The 21,833-nt window shown below is 40.7% G+C and overlaps 1 protein-coding gene across 1 annotated transcript in view; it reads right to left on the reverse strand.

Annotated features, from left to right (window-relative positions):
- fras1 (Fraser extracellular matrix complex subunit 1) overlaps positions 1 to 21,833 on the reverse strand; it is a 310,089-nt gene that overhangs the window by 207,549 nt on the left and 80,707 nt on the right. The window contains exons 3-4 of the mRNA XM_026186630.2: positions 5,489 to 5,596; positions 771 to 863 (exon numbers count right to left, since the gene is read on the reverse strand). Coding sequence (XP_026042415.2) covers positions 771 to 863; positions 5,489 to 5,596 — 201 coding nt within the window. The remainder of the gene's footprint in view (positions 1 to 770; positions 864 to 5,488; positions 5,597 to 21,833) is intronic.

Below are 21,833 nucleotides of genomic sequence, written 5' to 3' on the forward strand. Positions count from 1 at the left end.
ACATAGGACTCGGTTCTGCTCCTGTGCACCAGCTTTGTTTACTATTTCCCACTGAGGCTTCTAGACTTCTGATTGGCCAACATTTCTACACAGTTAGGAATATATCACCACCTGTTGCTTTGGCATGTTCCTAGCAGCGTTATCCTTCATTTCTGCGTTTACGTGTGGACGGGATTATTTTTTAAAACGAAAAAAAATACCCGTGTACGTGTGGACGTAGCCTTTGTCACAGGGTCTGCTCCCCTTGCTTTGCTGTTTTCTAGCCCTAGTGTTTTAAAATTTTAGCTTTTACCTTTTCGTATTGTTGTCATCAGCCTAAATAAATGGCTCGCTTTCAGTTCAACCCTACTCTACGTTCCCCACGACCGTGAAACAATGACATTCCAAGAAATAATGCACTGCTTTTACAGACTTCATTTTCCTAATTTTAGGTTTTCCACACAGCTTTAGAGCCTGGCTGCAGGGGTTTCCTCCCATTTAACCATAAAAGCATCAAATGCTGATGTTGGCCCAGGTCGCGGTCAACCTGTCGGTTCACCCAAATGAAAGTTGATGAGGTGAATCGTCTGTGCAAACCGATTGTCACTTTCTTTGTGAACCTGAGTTTGTGCCATGTTGAAGCAGGAAAAGGGATGAATTAGGAAAAGGAAGACAATGATTTAATAAACTTCTGGCAAACTGATCTATAGCTGCTGCATCCTGGTGTAAACATTTCAACCCTGAATAATTTGTATGGTGAAAGAGAAGCAGCCATTTTTATAATCACTTACTCCATAAATGACTCCTTCGTACTGGCAGGAGCCCTGGGATGAGGAGGCGCACTCTGGACAGCACTTGTTGGTGGGGATCCTCAAATGCTCGCCCTTTTTAAAAGACACAAACATGAATAGACTGACAAAAGGAGAAAACACACTCAGAAACTCAATCAGAAAGAGGAAATGAGTTAACCAGCATGGATACATCACATTTCAAATATACAGCCTCTCAATTTCCATGAAGATCAACTGACATGCAACACATCAGTGCACAGAATAATGAGTCAATGAAGACTATCAGGAGCACACAGCATGTGGAATGGAGGTAGTAAAACATATGCAACACAGAGTCTTCTAACTGCGCTGCCCATTCACACTAATTGAGGCCGGCTGTGCAGCAGGAAGAGAACGTGAAAGCGGCGAGAGCCAGACGCAGAGCCTGTTAGAGGTTTCGGTGATGTTTATGGAAGTGACATGGAAAAGAAAAAGGAGGAGGTGAGTGCGATTTGTGAAAGGGAAGAAAAAAGATCCCCCAGAGCTTTCAGAGTGTGTTTTTCCAAATGAAAAATGGTAGGGAAAAAAAAAATCAAATAGAGCTACACTGAAGCAGCATGAAAGACAAAATTGCATACAAAGACCCGGAAAAATGACAAATCAGTGTAGAAATAACAAGTGGGCGAAACAAATAGATGGAAATTGAGCTGTGCAGCAGGTAATAGTTCTCCCCAAATAAAGAAAAAGACAGAGTTCATATCTTAGCTGAAGCTCGCCATTAATCACCCAGCAGCACACAAAATTTAGAAGTAGAAACAAGCCCCCGAAGTGAATTTTAACAGCGTCTTCAAACTTCATCTGTCACAATGGCTGAATTGTGCAAATAAAATAAACATTATGAGATGAAGCTCCTGGATGTTTTCATATATCTGGATTCTTGATTCGGTGTCTCCTCTCCCGAACTTTTCATCTTTTTTTGTTTGGTTTCAGTCCCCCGAGTCCCCCCGCGCTTTTCTGTCCACTGCTTAAAATTGAATCACCATAACTGAATTTGATCCAATTTGAGTTTTATTGGTGCAAACAAACAGAGACTGTTTAGGATCAAACAGAACAAGAGTTCATTTGTCACCAGAGTGATGCTTTTGTTCAATATTTAAGGCAATTACAGCACATAGGCTTCTGTAAAACACTGACGAGCAAATCCCTGTATGCAGATAAATGGCTCTGCACACACGCTGTCATTTCTTTAGGAATAGTATCAAGATTATTTTGTATTAATGGCAGCTTTTCCAGTTAATTGTTTACACAGAATTAGTCTCTATTTGCTGGGAAAATGCCACTTTCCCAACAACAATTTGAAAGATTTGCCAATTCACTGAAGAGGACATGCTGTGACCGATGCGTGCATCTGCTGAGGCGTTTTAGAGCAGGTTCAGTAACATTTGGGAAGCCTTCATCATTTAGGCCACTGTATTTTAAGACTAGTGCACTCTATAAACATGAAGTCAGACTTTAACCAGCAGTGGTTGAAGTGGGAGCTACAGCATTTTTTACCTTGGACATGCAGAATTCACTGCCACTTCCTGCTGTTGTAGCCCGCCTGTCTACCACAGGAGAACAGCTGACTTGTCCCCAGCGCTACATGAAAAACATTCAGTGAAACTAAGAAGTCGTTGGCTTGGATTTCGAACATAATTCACTAATTTAACTGAGTTTCCTGCCTGTGTTTCAAAGTCTCTACTGTGCAGCTCAGGCTTTCAGCTCCATCTGTCTCATGAACCGTGGGCACATTGGAGGCCGGCGGTAACGAAAGCAGCACTTCAGTCTTGAGCTCTTCACACATCTTTGCTCTGAGTCGACAAACTGCAGCTGAACTGTGAGCTCCTCTCAATGTGATTAATTCAACAGTGATGTTACCAACCAGCTTCAAAAAGTCGAGAGTGCAGCCGAGTCCCGTGTCTTACAGGACGATCGTGTGGCCATGGGAGCAAAAGACAGGCCTGTCATTCTTTGGTAGCAGTGCTCAACGTGAGAGGCGAGCTCATTAATTAGTGTTGCCGGTTTGGGCAACGCAGGCTTTTGTCATCCTCTTATAAGCAAAATAATCATAAATACAAATGAAATACACACGTGCACGTCAACCTCACAATCGCTCGCTGTAGTGGGTCCTGGCTCTTCCAGCACTGAGATGCTGTGATAATAAATTGTCTGCTATCCAGGCATCTCGAGGCGTTTTAAGAGACACATTCAGAATGTATGAAACTCATTTCTCTAATGTTTCCTGAATGCTGTGGCCGTCCTATTAATCGTCTTTATAAGCTCCTGTATCCGTTAACAAACTTACATGTTTAAAAATGCCTTCATACTATACGATAAAGTAAAATACCATAAAACAAAAAAAATGCCATGATGTTTTCTTGGTTATCTTTCAATTGTGCAAAGTACATCTGTCTAAACGACTGATGTCATGGTCTCTGAGTCAGGCACCTTTGGAGTTTCTATTCGGAGGTTTTTTATTGTCCTCGTTTTTGTCAAATGAATTATGTTCAGGTTCATGTGAAGCCTAAAAAGCTTCACGTTCCCAGTCGCGTTTGTCTCCATGCAGTCAGACGCTCATATTTCCACATGCTGTGTCGCCTCTTTGTTACCCGCTGTGCCAGTGAGATACAACTAAGAAGTATCTCAATCTTAGCACTACTAAGATCAAGAACCTGATACAGCTGATGTCTGCTTTCAATTCTAGCATTTTGTTATAAAAGGGTCAGAATGATTGCATTAATAAATGGAAAACATTTCCTCTCACTGTTATCTGAGTCATAAAAGGGGAACAAAATGTTTTTTTTAAAAACTATTACCGCTCCCAATGGTAAAAAATGTTAATAGTTTTAGGAAGATTCAGAATGAAAACATGATTATAGAGTAGAACATATTCTGTTTTGTTTTTTTCCTCTTTGCAATTTCAATTTCTCAAACGTTTTCTGACCTCCTTTGGAAGCTAAAAAACGTTCATGCCCCACACTTTCTATTAGTCATTAACATTTAAAAAAAGGTTTCAAATCAAAATTTATTCAACAAAAGGTCCTGTAGTAGCATCAGCAAACTCTTTTTATTTTACCTAATAATTTTATTTTTTCACACGATTTGATAACAGCGGCTTAAAAGGGATAAAAGCCACAGTGTCATCATCCGCCGTCAGTTCACGCTACACAATATGCGGCTTTAAGAGACAGTGAGAGGACTCCTTTGCAGATCGAGGAAAGCTGATTAACCCACAGTGTCGAAAGTTGCGGGCATTTAGTTATGCGTTTTAGGAAGGTCACAGTGGGAGGGGGTGTTAAGCTTGCAGATAATGGCTTTGGATTTCAAAAGAAAGCCTCATAATCGGAGACTGTCCGATGATAAAATCTCTGAAGCTTTATTTCTGTTTAATCAGTGTAGGTGAGAGGAAGTCACATTACAAGAGGTTTTTAAATGGAGAGGGAGCACACAGCTCGCTGAGCATGATGACTAATTTTTAATTAACATTGGATTGCCAGGCAGCGGAGTGGAATTCATTAGACATCGATTGTTGCCTTAGCTCAGAGTTGGGATTGAATCTGATGCCGTCACTGCAGGCTTGATGTTTAGATCACATCTGAGAAGAAGCATGGGAGAAAACATTTTTGACAATGTGTTCATGTGAATTAAAATGGGCCCAAAGAAAAGGTGCTGGAACGAACGCTCAATGAACATTTGTCATTGTGGCAAATTAAATGGTGCAATTGCCAGACTCGGCTGCACAATAGTCTGCCAGTTCATGAATTCTTGTTGTAAGGGCAACGCACAAAGGAAAGTGATTTAACAGGTCCTTGAAAGTGGATTTGTGCTTGTAAAGAAGGAGATAAAAGGAAATAAAAATATCACAAAGCAAAGGTGAACCTCCTGAACTTCCAAGGCAAGGTTAGGGCTTAATATGAATTTCAATTGGAGGGATGCTGCTTTCGTACCTAAAAAAAGGGTAACCAACGTAGTTTAATGGCTCGAAGACTGATTTGTGCCGCATTTAAACAAAATCTGCACGAATACAGCGTATGCTCCAGTATGAATGCCGTGGGGTCCTCATCATTTATCCTTTACTGAAGTCTCACTGCACCACGGCACTAACACCTGTTTGTATCTCTGAGGTTTTAAAGAAATGTCAATGTTTGATGTCTTCTTAGTCCTCAGTCATGCGAACTAGCAACTTCACAATTTTAAAGTTAGCATAGATTTTAAGCTGAATAAATGAGCTAGCAGATTTCAAAGAAGATTTCAAACCATTATAATAATGTTAATAACGTTTGCTTGTTTCTGCTAACAGTCAGAGTCAGACTGCAGTTGTTTGAACACAGTTAAGTCTCCCAACAGGCGATCCTACAATCGCCTTGTTATAAAGAGTGATCCTCCAGAGGTTGTGGGTGTTGCAAGCTCAACCTTTGACCGAGCAGCTATTTGCTACAACCACTTACGATTGTCTCTGACTGTGGAAAATTCAATGCAATCACCCGGAAAGCCCCAATTTTTCATAGCTTCAGGGAAGTTGTCTTATTTTCGCTCTAATATAAATGAGCCATAACCCAAAAACCAGAAGCAAAAGCTGCCATGTAACAAACAACATTAGGTAACATCACTAGGTAAACTGATTGATTGCTCACCTGGACATAATAATTACAGGGGACAAAAAGAAAAAGTGCATATTTGTCAAATGTAAAATATCTTACCCTCTGCAGGTCACAGTGGGGGTTGGGACAGTGGGTGGGCCCACAGATGGCCACATCACCATAGCAGGTACACTCCTGACAGGACTGCGGCCTCCATGACGTGTTGTTCTGTCGAGACAAAGATTGAAGCAGGCATTAAAAATGGCCGAGGTCACGCTTGGTTTATCGCTGCAGGAAAACAACATTACTCGTTTCATCGTCGCCATATTTAAACACACCAACAAGTCATTTGACGTTGACAGCTGGGGCAGAAGACTGCAAACACACAGGCCTCTTTGTACATAATAATCTAAGAGAAAATGTTTGCTTGGCTGACTCACTTGGAAATTTCCAGGTCTGGGATTGAAAAAAATAGAATAATAATAATAATGAAACTATCCTAAGGGACTTTACTTTCGACTAATTAGCACAAAACTATGTGGTAATTGAGCATCTCAAATACAGAACACGAATATGAAATGATCTTAAATGTAATTTAAGCTCCATGTTTGGGGGAATCGCACCTCTCTTGCTCACTGCAGTGGTTTGTATGAGCTCCATGATTATGGAGTAAGGTTTTACTGCTGCAGTTTACAAAATGCGAGCACCACCATAAGAAAACCATTTCACATTTTGAACTCTTATCATCCTCTACACTTAAGGTTGTAAAACACTGAAGGATTTCTGCTGCAGGTAGTGTGAAACTACTTCTGTGTTGATTAAAAGCCTCGAACACCATGGCCAACTAGACAATGAGATAGGGCAAAAAGGCAGAAAAGTTAGAGATCAGCTCCGCCAGCTGGCTTCACCCTTTTGGATGCCTGCTATTTGTCAATAGCTCATAACACCTAGCTGACGATGTCTGAGCTTAAAGCCAAAATGAAATCAATATTCCAGTGCCTGCATATGCCCCCCATATATCATCTTACAGCACATAAATCCAATTTAGCCAAATGATTAATAACCCACTCATGACGGGAGTGTCCATGGGCAGATGTGGCTATGAAGTAGAGCCTTCATGGAGAGGTGGGGTGACTGTCCATCCCAATGGCTGCGCTTCATTTAAAATGGTAATTTAAGCTGTGCTTGCATTTGTATAATGGTCTTATTTTCAGGATCAGCTGTAGCGAACAAGGCGAGGCAAAAAGAAAGAACTTCAAAGGTTACTGCAGGCTTGGATCTGGGTGCAAACCTCAGCACCACTTCATAACCAACAGGAAATCACTCACATCATGTCTAGATTTTGTTCACAAATGACATCCTTAAACATCAAAGCTTTAGACATACAAAAGACCAAATCAGATCATGCACCCTTCTTACATATGGAGACATTTATTTTTAAATGAGGAGAAATGAGGATCTTAAACTAAACTTGCTATTCATCCATCCAAAAATAAGACAACAGTGTTGGCATCAGAAAAGTGAACTCCTCTTCACCGTTTCACTTCAACAAATCTATTTATTGAACTTTGACAAGTATGATAACAAGTGTGGATGTGTAAAAGCAACAACACTTCCATAAACATTACCCATACTGCAACCACGTATAAAAAAGCGGAAATTGGATAAAAGACATGACAACAAACTGCTATCTCATCTCATCATCAGTTGACAGAACACCATTAAACGCAGAAGACTAAATAAGATGGCTGCACACGGTTTTATTGCTTTATTCTGCACACGCATCCAAGGTCAGTGATCTGCTCCATAAAACAGTCTTACAGATTGTGAGATGAAAATAACATGTTAAATACAGCCCCAAATTATGTGCAGGAGTATTTATGGAACGTTTTACACTTAGCTGTAGCTTCCAGGTCTGAAAAGTGTGTTGTTTTTCTAATGGATACAGAGGGCCAACTTCTCTGGATGCAAAAAGACTGGCTGCAGAGAAGTCTATGATTGTCTTTGTTCTATTGACCTCATTAAACCATTTTCAGAAGACCTACTTGGAAAAAAGTACTTTAAAAAGTAAAACACGAAAGAAAGTCGTGCATTAAGCATGCAGTCCAATGTCAGAGTAGTTATAGGTTACGTTGAAAGACACACAGGCAGAGATGAGAGAGTAAAAATTTAATTAGGGACACAGCCAGTGGAGGTGAAAGACACACCTGGAGAGAGCATGTAAGTTAACGCGCTCCCTGTAGTGCAGATTAAACTGTTTATGCATCTGCGTACATGTGTTTAATTGTGAGTTTGTGGATGTGCAACTCTGCACAGCTGTGGCCAGATGTATAACGAGCTTTATGTGACAGCAAATGAGTCATAACAAATCTCTGCAAAGAGTATCAATGTTCCAGGAGGGAGGAGCGACCTTCACAAGGGAAGGGAAGGTGGGTCTCAATCGAATGCGGCAGTTTTCCCAAGTAGGCATTCCTTTACTGTGACAGAAACGCACACGTGATGAAGCAACACTGACAACGTTCAAACAAACACCCTGATGTAGGAAGACACGTAAAGTAGCAGCTTCATTTTTCTCAAACTACAACAGAAGACCAATACAACTTTAGCCTTACTTCAGGCACGCCTTGAGGTCAAGTTCATCCACAATCCCCATCGATCAGCTGATCTCAAAGCCAGCAATCAGCTGATGCATCAGCTGATATCCTTCTACACATTCTATTAGCAAAACTAGAGGATCTGCTATGTAAGCTGCTTTAACCTGCCTACTTAAAGTGCACATCTGTAAGCTGCTTTGCAACCCACCTCCACCTCCCTCCTACTGCTGCTGCTCTCCCAGCTTTCAACCTTCTGAATATGTACATGTAAGAGCAGAAACGTCTGCCAAATATAAATTGCTGCAAATTCTTGACAACAGAAGCACTGACCCAAATGAATTTTATATACTGTATGAACCCACATTCGAGTGTATTGCACACATATTTTCAACTACAAGAAAAAGCAATCTAGCTACAACACAAAAGCAGACTGCCTCTAAAAGGCACACAGTTGTACTCTACTGTCCTGAACCGTCTCCGAGGTCACCTGTTCTGACTCCACAGAGCAGTTTGTCACAGCGAATATACTGCTCCCTCTTAATCTCTTTGTTATAAAAAGACCAAAGATACTTCCCTCCTGGCCTTTTCTGAATGTGAGGTTTAAAAGTATGGTCACTGTGAAAGTGTGACATCCTGACCGTAATTCAGAAAAGATCCACCATACCAACCAATCTCTCTAAAACGATGATCTATTCTGTGTCGCATGGCCTTCCGACAGATTGGCCGACAGGCTAAAAGAGGATCAAAGCAAACATAAAAATGGGAAATTATTCTGACTGGACCGGAACAGCAGAACTGCGGGCTCCTCAACAATTCTTTCATTTAGAAAAGTGATTGTTATCAAAAGTACTGGAATACAAACGAATACAAAGAGTCTTGTTATACAGTAAGATAAAGACCCTACCTGTGTTTGCATGTGCCGTATTTCTACATATGCTCACATTTAGCCACTTGTTATACACTAAAAAGTGGCTAAATGAGACCTGATGCGTCAGACTAGAGACCGTAGAAGCCTACCATTAGCATTTTAATGCTGACATTTGCACTTGTCATAGAAAATGGTATTATAGTAAACAGAAACCTTTAGGGGTTTTTTGAAATGTTGATCAGATGGATTTGTACAGATTATACAAAACATAGTACCAACATAGTAAATCTCATCAACTTTTATTTCTCACAAAGATTATTTTCTGTAAAATATAATTTTTTTCACTAAAGGAATCGGTTCAAAGTGAACATCACTCAGCATTATCATATTCACAGCAAAGTTATTTCGCTGTTATTTTAAAAGATTTTTAAAATAAAACAAGCATTGCACCCAAACGTGTTACAGCACCTTTTCCCTAACACACACACACACACACACACACACAGTGGGTGTATTTTGAAGGATGGGCATGTCACATTATATTAATAACCTGTAAGTGCAAGAAAAGGGCATCATGTGAAAGATTTGGACAGCTTAAATATAATTTAGTTAAAGGGGTCACTGGGGTTAATAATAAGCCTGTGTGCATGCAGGTATGCCCTCAGAAATAACTTTCCCATTATGGCTCTGTGGCTGCCATTCGTGGCAGTGACTCATTCTTAATAGAGCTGTGTAAAATTAGCACAGCAGCTAATAGCATGGGTGTCTGACTGCATTGGCACCGGGGTGCCGCGGCTCAGGGGCCGAGTCCATTTCAGCCGAGGTCTCGGCCAGATCCAGGAGGTTACACTCTGTTGCAGATCTACGTCGTTTGCCTCCTGAGTGTACGACAAGCCAAATGGGATTGACCCAGAGTTCACTGTAAACACGGACCTCTTAGAGAGGATAGGGCAGGAGGGCAAGGATTTCTCAAGAAACACCGACTCCCTCCTGCTTTGACACGTCCGCGCAATGGGAGCTATACAGACAGCAGTGTGAGCGGTAGTAGCAATTCCTTCCCCATCCCCTCCCAATGAGACTGTCCCCTATAGGAACCCATACCTGGGATTCGTTAATTAAACATCTAAGGAGTTGAAGGCTTATTTCATTCGCCCCCTGGAGAAAGAGCTCTGCCTCAGATTCGATTTAGGCCAGAGCCAGCTCAGCCAACATGGCTGAATGTCTCCAGTTTCATAAAGAAGAAAATAGATCCATAACTTTCGCACACAGTACATTCTGGTCAAGGCTTTCTGCACGACAAAGCAGTTTGCAGTGTGGAAGTCGAAGTGGAAGGTTGCCAGGTTTCATTACATCCCAAAAAGAGCCACTTGAATGAAGTATAGGGTATCTATAGTTAATGTCAAATGAATAAATTATAAATAATGATGGATTTTTCTGCAGCGATGGGAAGAACAACACTACAAAAAGTATATGATAAATTATTTTGACTAGAACATATTCAGCTTATTATTGGTTTGTTTGATTAATCTTTCCAGCTTTACTGCAAAACCAGTGACTGTTTGTGGGGATATTTATTGTTTATGACCATTTCTCTTATCGTACTGCATGCATACGTCTCACACTTACAAGCAGAGAGAGCACAGGGGATGCCGTGTTCTTATCAGTTAAGTGGAAAGCTAAGTGATGAGAGAAGTGCAGCTTTAACCTCCATTAGTTTGTTCAGCAGCCAGCATCAGAAGGCTGTGGTCACAGTGGGAAGCTCCCAGTGAGAAGCGTGTCTTCCTCGCTGAATCTCAAACAGGATAAAGCTGAAAAACAACCAGCATCTCCGAGTCAATTCTCCCTGGATGAAAACAGAGCGAGGGGAGGACTTGGTTGGCCCTACATGGGATTAAGTGGCAGTTTCGATTAAAATCCAATCAAGAACAAAAGGTAGAGTCAAACATTAACAGGCCCCAGTTTTGTTGAGCTGTCAGTTGAACTAGTTGGACTTTCCCATTGAAAACAGAGAAGTGTGAAGAAAGGCAGGCTGCCCAGCAAGCAAAATGTAATTGGGCTAAAATTGGGGCAGGAGCTGATAGAAACTAAAGCTATTACTGAGGCAAATTCAATCGTGGGACATGATGGCTTAAAGCAGCCAAACAGCCCTGGCTGAGGCGCTTCAGACGACTGCAAAAACACTCGAGCTGCTGCTCAAGGCAACCCGCTTCTGTCAACACAACTCTGTATTTGCAGCTGATCAACGGGATCACACCGAAGCAATAAGTTGTATTCACAACTATGGATATCTGGGCCAGGTTTCAATAATGCAACAGGAAATCTGAAGTATTGGGTAATTTGACACTGCTGGGGGAAAAAGTATCAGTTTGCACATTGACTTTAACAGCACTGTTAAATGTTACCTCACCTACTGTAATTGCTAAAACTAGCATTTCTTTTTGTGACCCACTATCCCACATTAACAGAGCAGTAATCACAATAAATTAAAGTTTATTGCTGTTCTTGGAAACACAACTAATTACTGACAATCTTTCTTCTTTAATTAACAGATTGCGTTTTGGTTTATATTTTTGTTTTTCCAAGTCAAAAATTAAATTACGGCTTTAATTTCAAAGCCAAACTGATGTGAAGTGGTATGGATGGGTTCTCAGGGTGGCTTTGGTGAGCTTTCAGTTGGAGTTGTTATAACATCTAATATGTTTTTTATTTAATTTGACATGTGCAGCGATTGTAAACGGGCCTATAGAAAATACTGATGAAGAACTAACGCAGAGGCAGAAAGCAAGAAGTCATAGTTTCTCCCCCTTGAAACAGCAGTGCCTCCAAGAGTCTCAGCTTTAGGCGTCCCTGTAACAACGGTGTGGATGGTAAACGTATTAAAAGTTAAATGTTTTGAAACTAAACCCGAAAACAGCTACAACGATCTATCTGCGTGATTTTGGTGTCAGACAAATGAATTATTTTTCGATGCCCTTTTTGATTTACGCTCAAAAATAATATTGAGTCAACAATATGAGGCTTAAAGGTCAGTTTCCACTTCATATCAGAGCATCCTGTGCTGCCACTGATATCCATGTCAAGACATCCTGTTTTATGCATCAGTCATTGTTTATAAACAAAGGTACATTTTTAAAAGATATATGTTTTTAAAAAACTGCATTCTGGAAAACGTAATCCCTCTTTTGCTCTCTACACGGATTATTTAATTGCATGAATTCCAAACATGTACAAATCTGATTGCAGCCTGAGCTTTATGGACCAAAGGGAAAGTGGAAAGCTTCTGGTACTGAAAGTCATGTCCTTTACCTGCAGATTCTGCATATTTATTCTTGACTTGTATTACAGTGAAGTGAACAGAATTTAACAAACTTATAATGAATAAGAAATTGAAGAACCCTGACGTACGGGGCAAATGTGAGAGTTAATATGATGATAAAACACAGACTGACACCACAATGAAGTGAAAACCTACAGAATTAATGTTTCGTTTTTCTGCACATTTTCTTCTTCGGTTGCAAAGATATCATGAAGTATCAACTCACAATGCATTGCAAAATTGCAGATATCAAGATACTGCAAGATTGGGAGATGTGCTGTTTCATGCATGGGTTTTGTTTAAAAGAAAAAAGAAAATAGAGATGCAGTGGACAAACCAGGCCTTACTTCCTCAGCATCGTTTCCTGCTCTCGGGCTGCTTCCTCATCGTTCAGCTGATGCAGAAGGAGCGTTAGCATTTCTCTTTTTAGAGGGCAGCAGCTTTGTCGCTCATGTTTTGTCAAATAAAACACGGCTGAAATGAATTCAAATTCATTCATTTGCTGCCGTTTAACTGCTTCATCCCACAACTTCCCTCAGTGTCAGCCAGCTGATTATATGCTAATTTCTTACAAGGCAAGCTGTGAAAACGAGCAAAGTTATAGAGCTGCCCAGCTGAAGGACACCTAAAACTGTCACAGTCTCGGCCAAAAAGCCTGATTTAATCGAAGCGTTGGCAAATATTCAAAGCACTCACAAAGGGGACGACTCTTTCTGCTCAATGGTTTAATCATGAATTTCCCAGCCTGTCTCGCATCTTTTTCATTACTGACCCCCAGTACGAGCTATCTAGCAACTAATGAATCTGCATGCAAAGCAGGAGACGGTGTCCTCTGCCACAGGGTTAGCATTGTTAGGCTAATAGCCACACAAAGAGAAAGGAAGAGTTTAAAAGTTGTGGCTTAGCTCATTGATTCAACTTTCCCCCATGCCTCCAGTCCAATTAGAGGGCCTGCTGGTAAGACATGACAAATGACTGGCTGATCGTTGGCCTCCCAGCACCCATAAATCCAGCTGTCTGCCCTCACCCTACCATAGCTGCTATCGCTCCTGCAGCCAAATATCAGCATCGAGCACGTAATGGGTTCTGGATCATCAAACAGATGGCCCAAAAGAGTCAGAGTCCACCAACAAGAAAGAGATTAGCAGTGAAGCCACACAGGCGTGAACAGAAAAACAAAAGCTGGGTTTGTGACACAGAGCAGATTCATAATTACTTTAGGAATTTGTCACTGCTGTATTTTTGCAATTATTACACAAAACAATAAACATGTCAGCCTGAAAAGAGTGACTTGACTCAAAAGGAAAAACAGCTTTTATATGATGGTGTGCTGCAAATAAAGCCAAACTAAAACACCTCAGCAGTGAACTCTTTAAGATGCATTTTTTAATATGTTTATTTTACTTAAGGTGCCATGAGGAGAAAACAAGCACAAACTGATAAAATTTGCATAATTTATAAATGAAGTCACAGGAAAAGTCCTGATAGGGGAAAGTTTACAACAAGCCAGGTGCAGAGATCTGTAACGACGAGCAAGGAAGGAAAAACATTTCGCTCAATAATTCACCGCTTCTGTCTCAGCACCCATTAGCTCTAATGAAAAATCTATGCCACAAGTCCAGCCACAAGTTTTGACGCTGCTCGGACTCCATTTGTGCTGCACTACAGATTTAGTTTGATTCAGGGATTTATACTTTGGAAAGGCTAAAACAAAAGAGACAAATTTTCTGTGAGCCAAAGACAACAATGGCTGAGATGCAGGTGAACAGAAAGCCGAGAAACTAAATCACATACTGCATTTCATCTCACAGGCCCGCTGTGATACATAATGCATGCTTCATGCGTTCAATCTGAGAAGTTTGTTCCCTTTCATTGTTGAGCTTTTGGAGGAGCTGACTCATTCATTATCCAGTGTAGAGGTTCCTCACATCTTACAAAACTCATTTGCATTCATTCAAAAGGATTTCAGGTTGAAGCCACACTGCATAATTTGAAATCTGTTTGACAAATCTGTCTAATTTGTTCCTGTTTTGTTGCTCCTGTCAGCTCACAGTGATCCCACTGCAGACACATCATCATCCCTCCAGCTTCCAATTTTCACCTCCAACACCTTGGCAGGTCTTGGCAGGCTACAGTGAATCGCTCCTACAAAAGAACAGCAGCTTTTAGACAAACAAACAGAATGTAAATAATTTATATATTTAGATAGCTCAGAGAAGTGCCGCCATTGTTTTAAAATCTTAAAAATATGGACTGAGGAGCTCTGAAAGTGGCTCGGACTGCAAAGCGTTATCCTCAAACGTCTCGCTCATGTACACGAGCAAGAACTTTAATAACACACCACTTGGGCACGGTGAAAGTCATGTTAGGTGACGTAGGCGGCAGCCCTCCGTCTCCCAGCTACAGCGTAACCAGAAATTTGAGGCTGAGCAACTTTTTAAATCGCTGTTTTTCACCTCAGAGGAATGAAGAAGTTAAAAATTAATGACAAGTGATTTCTGACCCATTTTGACGCTCTGATTTGATTTGGGGAGCTTATGAATCTGTAACCAAATTTTAATTTGGGGCAGCTGTGAGCAGAGCTGGAGACCTGCGCTGCAACACAACTGCAATCCCGCTTGGAGGAATACCAGCTGGATAATGTTTCATGAAGCTGCTCCGGTAATTCCAGACCCATCAGAGAGAAGAAAAGGGGAAAGGTCAGAGGATGTCCTGTTGGCACCATTACTGGCTACCACTCAAACTTACATATTTATACTAACCAGTGTCATGTTGCACATTCACAACCAATTTAACTGCATCCCATTCCTATCTTTCTTTCTTTTTTACCTTTTAGGAAGGCCTATGTTTGTCTTCAAAACCTTTAAATCTACTTAAAACCACATACAAATCACGCAAAATGCACAATTTTCTTAATTTAGCACTACCAACTTGGCTCCAAGGTACTTGGCTCCTTCACCAAGGCTAATGGCATTGCTGTATTTGGTTGTTTTAAACCAAATGATCTAAATCTCTAGTTTGCACTGTATTCAAACTCCATACATACTGGATGGTCGTTGCATAATGTTAGTGACCAACAGACTGTCAGAATAGATCAAAAAATAGATCCAAGTGCAGATAAAGAACTTAAAGATGAACTAAAAATGGGCAATTGTGATAAAAGATGGAAACAACATGATCTAATAAAGACAAAGGAAGACATAGCTGCATGCATGTACACAGAGGGATAAGAGCCAAACAAGACACAGGTAGGAATAAGACGGGGGTGGGGCAAGCAGGTAGAAAGGAGGGGAAACAAAAATGGGAAGTCAAACCGAAACAAATAGGGAAAAATTAGAAAACTAATCTTCACAGTAAAACAGGGAACAACCAAATAACCAAGACACATGAAGACAAACACTGAAATGATGACAGAGAAAGAGCAAAAGAAGGCGAGTATAAGACTAAAAGCAAGTAAAAATAAATAAAAACCTCAGGGAGTGTGACTGGAATGGTGCCTGAACTGGTGTGAAAATGACCCACTACAAATATGACACAACATCCAAAACACATCTCATTAAACAAAACAAACAAACACAAATTATTCTGGATTAATGAATTAAGTAAGAGAGCGTTTGCTGTATCGCATTTCACGTCTCGCTTCAGCACGAAAGTCACAAACGGCTCATGTTCGCATTTCCTTAGACTGAACTACATTTTTAAAATGCTTCATGAACAGGGGTTTGGGTGGGTGGCACGTAACAAATGTTAAATTGCTATCTGGAAAGGCTGGGGGCCAGGACTTGAACTGCTGACCCCGTGATTGAGGAACGAGCGCTATACTTGCTTAAGCCTCGGGCCCCGAGATGTTGCCGTTTGTCAGGGTTGTTAATTTAAAGTTATCTCTCCAGAGTGGGAACAAAACGCTGTGAAATGACGCACGAAAGCTTAAAATGTGTTGACATGACACCCGAAATGTCCTTATAAGTGGTGCACTGTGATTTAAAGGCCACGTCTCGTGCTTAATGATACAGAAACAACATCGCCAGCTGGCATCGCTGACTTAAAAACTGCAGTAGCACGTCAGCTTTCCTCTATATATATTTAACACCAAATTTTAAATGTTTTCTGCTTCACTTTATCTAATGTTTAAGAGTAAACTGTAACAGCTGAAATGGGAATACAGCAATCTTTAAACTGGCCCATTGCCTCCCTTAAATACGGCATCCTCGCCTCGATGCACAAGACCAGGGCGCTCGACTGATTCGCTTCTTGTACATAAAAATATCAAAGTAAGAGTTTGCAAAAAGGGATTCAAGCGTTTGCTTAATTACTCAAAAATATAAATTATGAATAAACTGACCATAATCATCCTCATTCCACTTTCTTTATGTTGTTCATACTTAACGTTGACATTACATCAGGATTATGTCCACATCACCTGCTGTTAATGTGTGCTCTCAACTTCCTCTTGAAAGAAAGGAAAAGTCCCGAATCAGCAGTTACTAGGCAAGTGATGACTAATGAATCACTCATTAACAATTCCCCATTCCCACTACTACTATTCAGTAACAAAAACCCATTCTCATTGCAAGGGCACCAAATACCGCTGGTGGCATCTTAATATCCACAAGGTTTTGTTTTCCATCCAGTCCCTGATCTCCCACATTTGGGCAATAAAGGTCATTTAAACACAACAGGTAAGGCCATTTCTCAGTGTACTATACTTTAACCAAAAACACAATCTTTTCCCAAACCAGATGATTTAGTCTAGTCTAATTTAGTCTGGCAAGTGAAAGCCGAAGTAAGAAAGCAAGTAAAAACAAACGGATGCCTGAAGAACGGCGAATTAAAGTGCAAAACAGGAAGCTATCAAAGCCACCATCCAGCCTCCTGATCCAGACTCTTCAAAAGAGGACCTCTAAGTTGAGTAGTACAAGTAGTGTTGTTGTTAGTAACTAAGCAGGTTTGTGTCCATTATCATAACGATTTGTAACTCAACGATGGTGTAATCAGGTTGTTTATAACACCTGTTCAACTGCTCATTCACACAGATATGAGATTGGCCAATCACACGGCAGAAAGTTTAGACATGTAAACTAACTCTGAACATGTATGGTTGCTCTGAGTATTTCTAAAACTGGTTTGAAAAGGTTTGAATAATAGAAAATATCCAGCGAGCAGCAGTTTTCTGGGTGAAAATTTCTTGTTGAAATTGGAGGAGATTGGGCAGCTGATGCTTCCAGCTAGCAGTAACTCTAATTTCTCATTAGGATCTGTAATGCACAACTTGTTGAGTCTTGAGACAGATGGGCTACAGCACCAGAAGATCACAACCGTTATGAATCCTTTCAACTAATAACAGGAAAGTGAGGCTACAAATCAAATGGGCTCACTGAAATTGGTCAGTAGAAGATTGGAAAAACATTGCCTTGTCTGATGACTCTCAATTTCTGCTGCTACAGTCAGATGGGGAGGTCAGAAATTGGCAAAAACAACATGAAAGCACGGATGAATCCTGTCTTCTATCAGTGGTTCTTGTATCAGTGGCGTAATGGCATGGACATGAACAATGATTTCACTGTACTCAAAATGCTTGCCACAAGTCATGAATGTGCGGCTGAAAAATCTGAAACCAGTGATGCAAAAATCTGTGAGGTATCCTTCCAGCATCACGTTCACAGTTATGGGATGAGATGAAGAGGGCAAATGTTAGTCAGAGTCAAGTTTATTATAAGCACATTCAAAACAACAGCTGTTGACCAAAGTGCTGTACAAAACATAGGACCAGATGACAGAATATAAGAAAAGAAACATAAATTGGGCTGTGTGATATGACCAAAATCTCATATCCCGATATAAGACATCTATCGTCCGATAACGATATAAATCACAAAAATTTAACATTTTCTGTAAATTCTGTGAATCGCGGGAAGTGTTTCCAGCTGGGCGTGGTGTACCTGGAGTCGAGTGTTTTAACCGATGCATGAAACGATACATTTTTAGACATAAGTTGTAACGGCCGCCGTTTTCTTTGTGAGTATTTGTTACACGGCGTGCTGCGGGGAAAAGCCTGTTCTAATGTTTGAGTCTAAGGTTTATTTTTTAGCACCTGGCGGCTCTTTTTTACTTCTCATCCGTAGATAATCTGCTCTTTCACGGGATTCAGTTTATTTGTGATTCAGAAAAGTCTCAAAAGGATCTTGAGCTTCATTGTGAAAGGTTTATGTGGAAAATAAACAAGCGGACACGCGATGGTTTTACCGTCGTTGTTGCTAACGATAACGCATAAAAACAGGCGCTTGTCCGTCTGTAGTGTGGTTATATTAAATATAAGAGAAAGAGAGAACTTTAACAAATTAATATAGCCACTACAGTGACCATGAAAACGATGAGAAAATATTGCAGTTTATTTTGCGACATCACGAAACAAACGATAGCATAAAATGAAACGATAGACGTTTTTATATCATCATCCGATATATATCGTTATATCGAACAGCCCTAACATAGTAGTCACAACTCCTTCTGATTTAAAAGGCAGAGAATAAAAGTGTCTAATGTTGGGGAGGTCCTGACGTGAAGGGGCAATCTGTTCCACAGTTTAGGAGCAGCCACAGCAAAGCCTCGATCTCCTCTGCGCTTTAATCGGGACAGCAAGGAGCATTTGGTCCGCAGACCTCAGTGATCTTGAAGGAGTGTACAAATCGAAAAGATCAGACGGTACGAGGGCTCTAACCCATGCAGCTCCTTAAAAACAAATATTAAAATCTTGAAATCATTTTGAAAACTGACTGGCAGCCAGTGTAATGATGCTAGTACTGGAGATATCTGGTCTTGCTTGTGTGTGCCAGTTAGAGACTGTGCTGCAGCGTTTTGGACCAGCTGCAGTTGGCTAACCAATCACAGACTGACACCTGAATAAAGATGATGGTGGGATGAAATGACAGAGGAATGGCTTCACTTTTGCGAGTAGCTGGAGATGAAAGAAAGAAGTGTTGGTGTGAATCTTGGGTCAATTTATTCATTAAAAACATGCAAACTGCAGCTCATAACTTTATTGTTCCCATAGACTGTACAAAAACACAAATGCACGATACAGATCCTCACTACTACAACGTCGTGGCACCCCTGTGTATATTGATATAGACTAAACAATACAATATCAATCCACCATGAATTTATAAGAATAAACCTCCCGATTACAACTTTGTGTAAATGAATCTGCCTTTTAAAAAATGAAACATGAGTCAGTGGCATTATTTATTCATATGTTCTCCCAGTACAACTATGTAGTCTCTGCCCAAAATTAATGATGTAATAGTGTCACTGCACTATGAAATATGACCTGAGGATGCTTGTATCCTCTCTCTCCAACCAGCCGTTGCAGTCTCCTGCCCACGCTCACATCAACGAGCAATTTTCCATGTTGTGTATTGGCCTAAAAAGACTAAGTGCAGTCTCACAGAAAAGTAACCGCCCATTTGCTCCTTGTACCTCCTGGCAGGTTGTAAAAGCAGCAAAACTTTCTTTTCAGGGTGTAAAAGTGCAGCAATAGTTTAGCAAGCGGCATGCAATAAAAGAAAGTTCTACAGCAGCTACATCTGCTCTGAGAAATACGATGCGGTGAGTTCAAGAAGCGGCAGACGATAAAAACTAAATCTAAAGCTCGTAAAATAAGCGCAGGAAGTTTGCACATCACTCTTTGTGGGTGTAAAATGACTGTGAACCAGCCACCAATCAGCGGCGCACGCACACGGATGAGGATGTATGGATTACCAGAGGGACAGCTCTCTGACAGATTCAGCAGCCAAAGGGAACCTGACACAGGAAACAAGGCGTGCTGCTGTCTAAATGAGAAGAGCAGCAGCTGTGTGTGAGTGTGCGCATCTAGTTTAGGAACAAGGTCTACCCTTTAAGCTACTCAACAGAAATCACACGTGCTGTCACTCTAAATGTGAGTGTGTAGGAGTAGGAGAAGCCAATTAAAAGAGCGTTAAGCAGACTGCAAATGCAATGGATGCACGGATCCAGGAAGGAAATACAAAAACACAACTGTCCTTGGCACTCTTATGAACAAACACGCACTCACCAGCTCTCCTCGTGGGTCAGTACACTCTCACAGAGATGAAAGTACACTGCACTCCAACATAAAGTACTCTCTCTCACTCTGATTTATCCCTCTACGTGTTGGCATTTTCTATCTATTTATATCTCTGTCAGTGGTGATGAAAAATAAAGAATTTAACTTTTAAACAGTGTTTCATCATCAAAGTGGGATTTTAAAATTGACAAGTATCCTAGAAAAACATGACATGCGATGGAAATGTCTTTGACTATGAAATGTAACTATTTTAAATGCTAGAGTGACTTTGTTGCATGAAAAAATACCCAAAATCCAGTTTGTGTCTGCAGCCTTGACAGGAAGTTTTTAGCTTGCATGCAGCAACTGAGGGCAGCGATGTGGAGAACCGGGTACAGCATATTTTTATTTCAGGTCTCTGACCACACACACCCACTTGTAGAAACCAGCATAGACTCTGGAGCAGTCACAGTTACAGAGGATGGAGAATAAGCCTGCTTCGTTAATAGAATATAAACCACTGCTGGCATGGTGAGCAAAAATGCTTGTTTGGATAACGCAAGACTGTTGCAAAAAATGCCATGATATACTTCTGGCATACTTCTGACTCTACAGGAAGTTACGCATTTATGACTCTTTTGGTGCAGCTATAATTCATTAAGCCCCACAACCTCCAAAATATTTTTTCTTACATTCTTGTGCTTATCTGTTAATTTTTGTGGGTGCATTTATTGAACTTTGTGTTGCAGGTGATGCAAAAGTGTCATTATGTCAGGAACTTTTATAAAATTCAGACCAGGAGATTTACTGAGACATGAGAGATGTTCTTGGAACTTTTTCTTCTATAGCTGGTTTTAATTTTTGCAAATTTCACTTCATGATCACCTGCATTTTTAGATCGCTCCCTGGAAGCCCCACTCTATAACTCCTATCTGCCATGGGGTGGACCTTTAAAACTTATCTCTGACTTGCATGTGGAGGATCATAGCTGATGATGATGGCTGGTTCTGCAGGTACAAACCAGCAGCTTTTAGGTCAGGAGTCAGCTCCTTTCCCCCCCAACATTTCAAAGATTGCTGTGAGAGTTTTATGGTGCACAGAGTCTTAACATAGTGAGGTGTCTAAGGAAGAAGCAAAAACCACCTAAAATGTAGCCCTACCATTAAGCCAACATGTGGCTGCGCACAGCACTTTGAAATTTCATACACTTCTTTGGCCAAACCAGTACAATCTTCACTCACTAACTGGTCCAGTTGCCAGATTAATCTCCTTAAGACTCAATAAAATAAAAATCAAGAGTTATTTTGACACATAACTCTTTGATTATGTCTCCATTTGTCCACACGGGACTTTTGAAAAGACGAAACAACCTTATTGTTGGTAACCACACACTTTTGTGCATTTTCCATCCATGTGAACAGCTGCTATTATACATTTCAGGGAAACACTCTACTTAAGAACCCTGATAATGAGAATGATGATGCACAACTTAGAATCAACATTAATTATGAAAAGCAAAACAAACACTGTAATTTTTTAGGCAGCAGTGGGGGAACCAATCGATACCTAGAAATTTTCCATACACAAGATACAACTTCCTGTATGTGCCGCTGATGTTTTGATCT

The sequence above is a fragment of the Astatotilapia calliptera genome, chromosome 12 (genome assembly GCF_964374335.1).
Source record: "Astatotilapia calliptera chromosome 12, fAstCal68.1, whole genome shotgun sequence".
NCBI classification, from domain to species: domain Eukaryota; kingdom Metazoa; phylum Chordata; class Actinopteri; order Cichliformes; family Cichlidae; genus Astatotilapia; species Astatotilapia calliptera.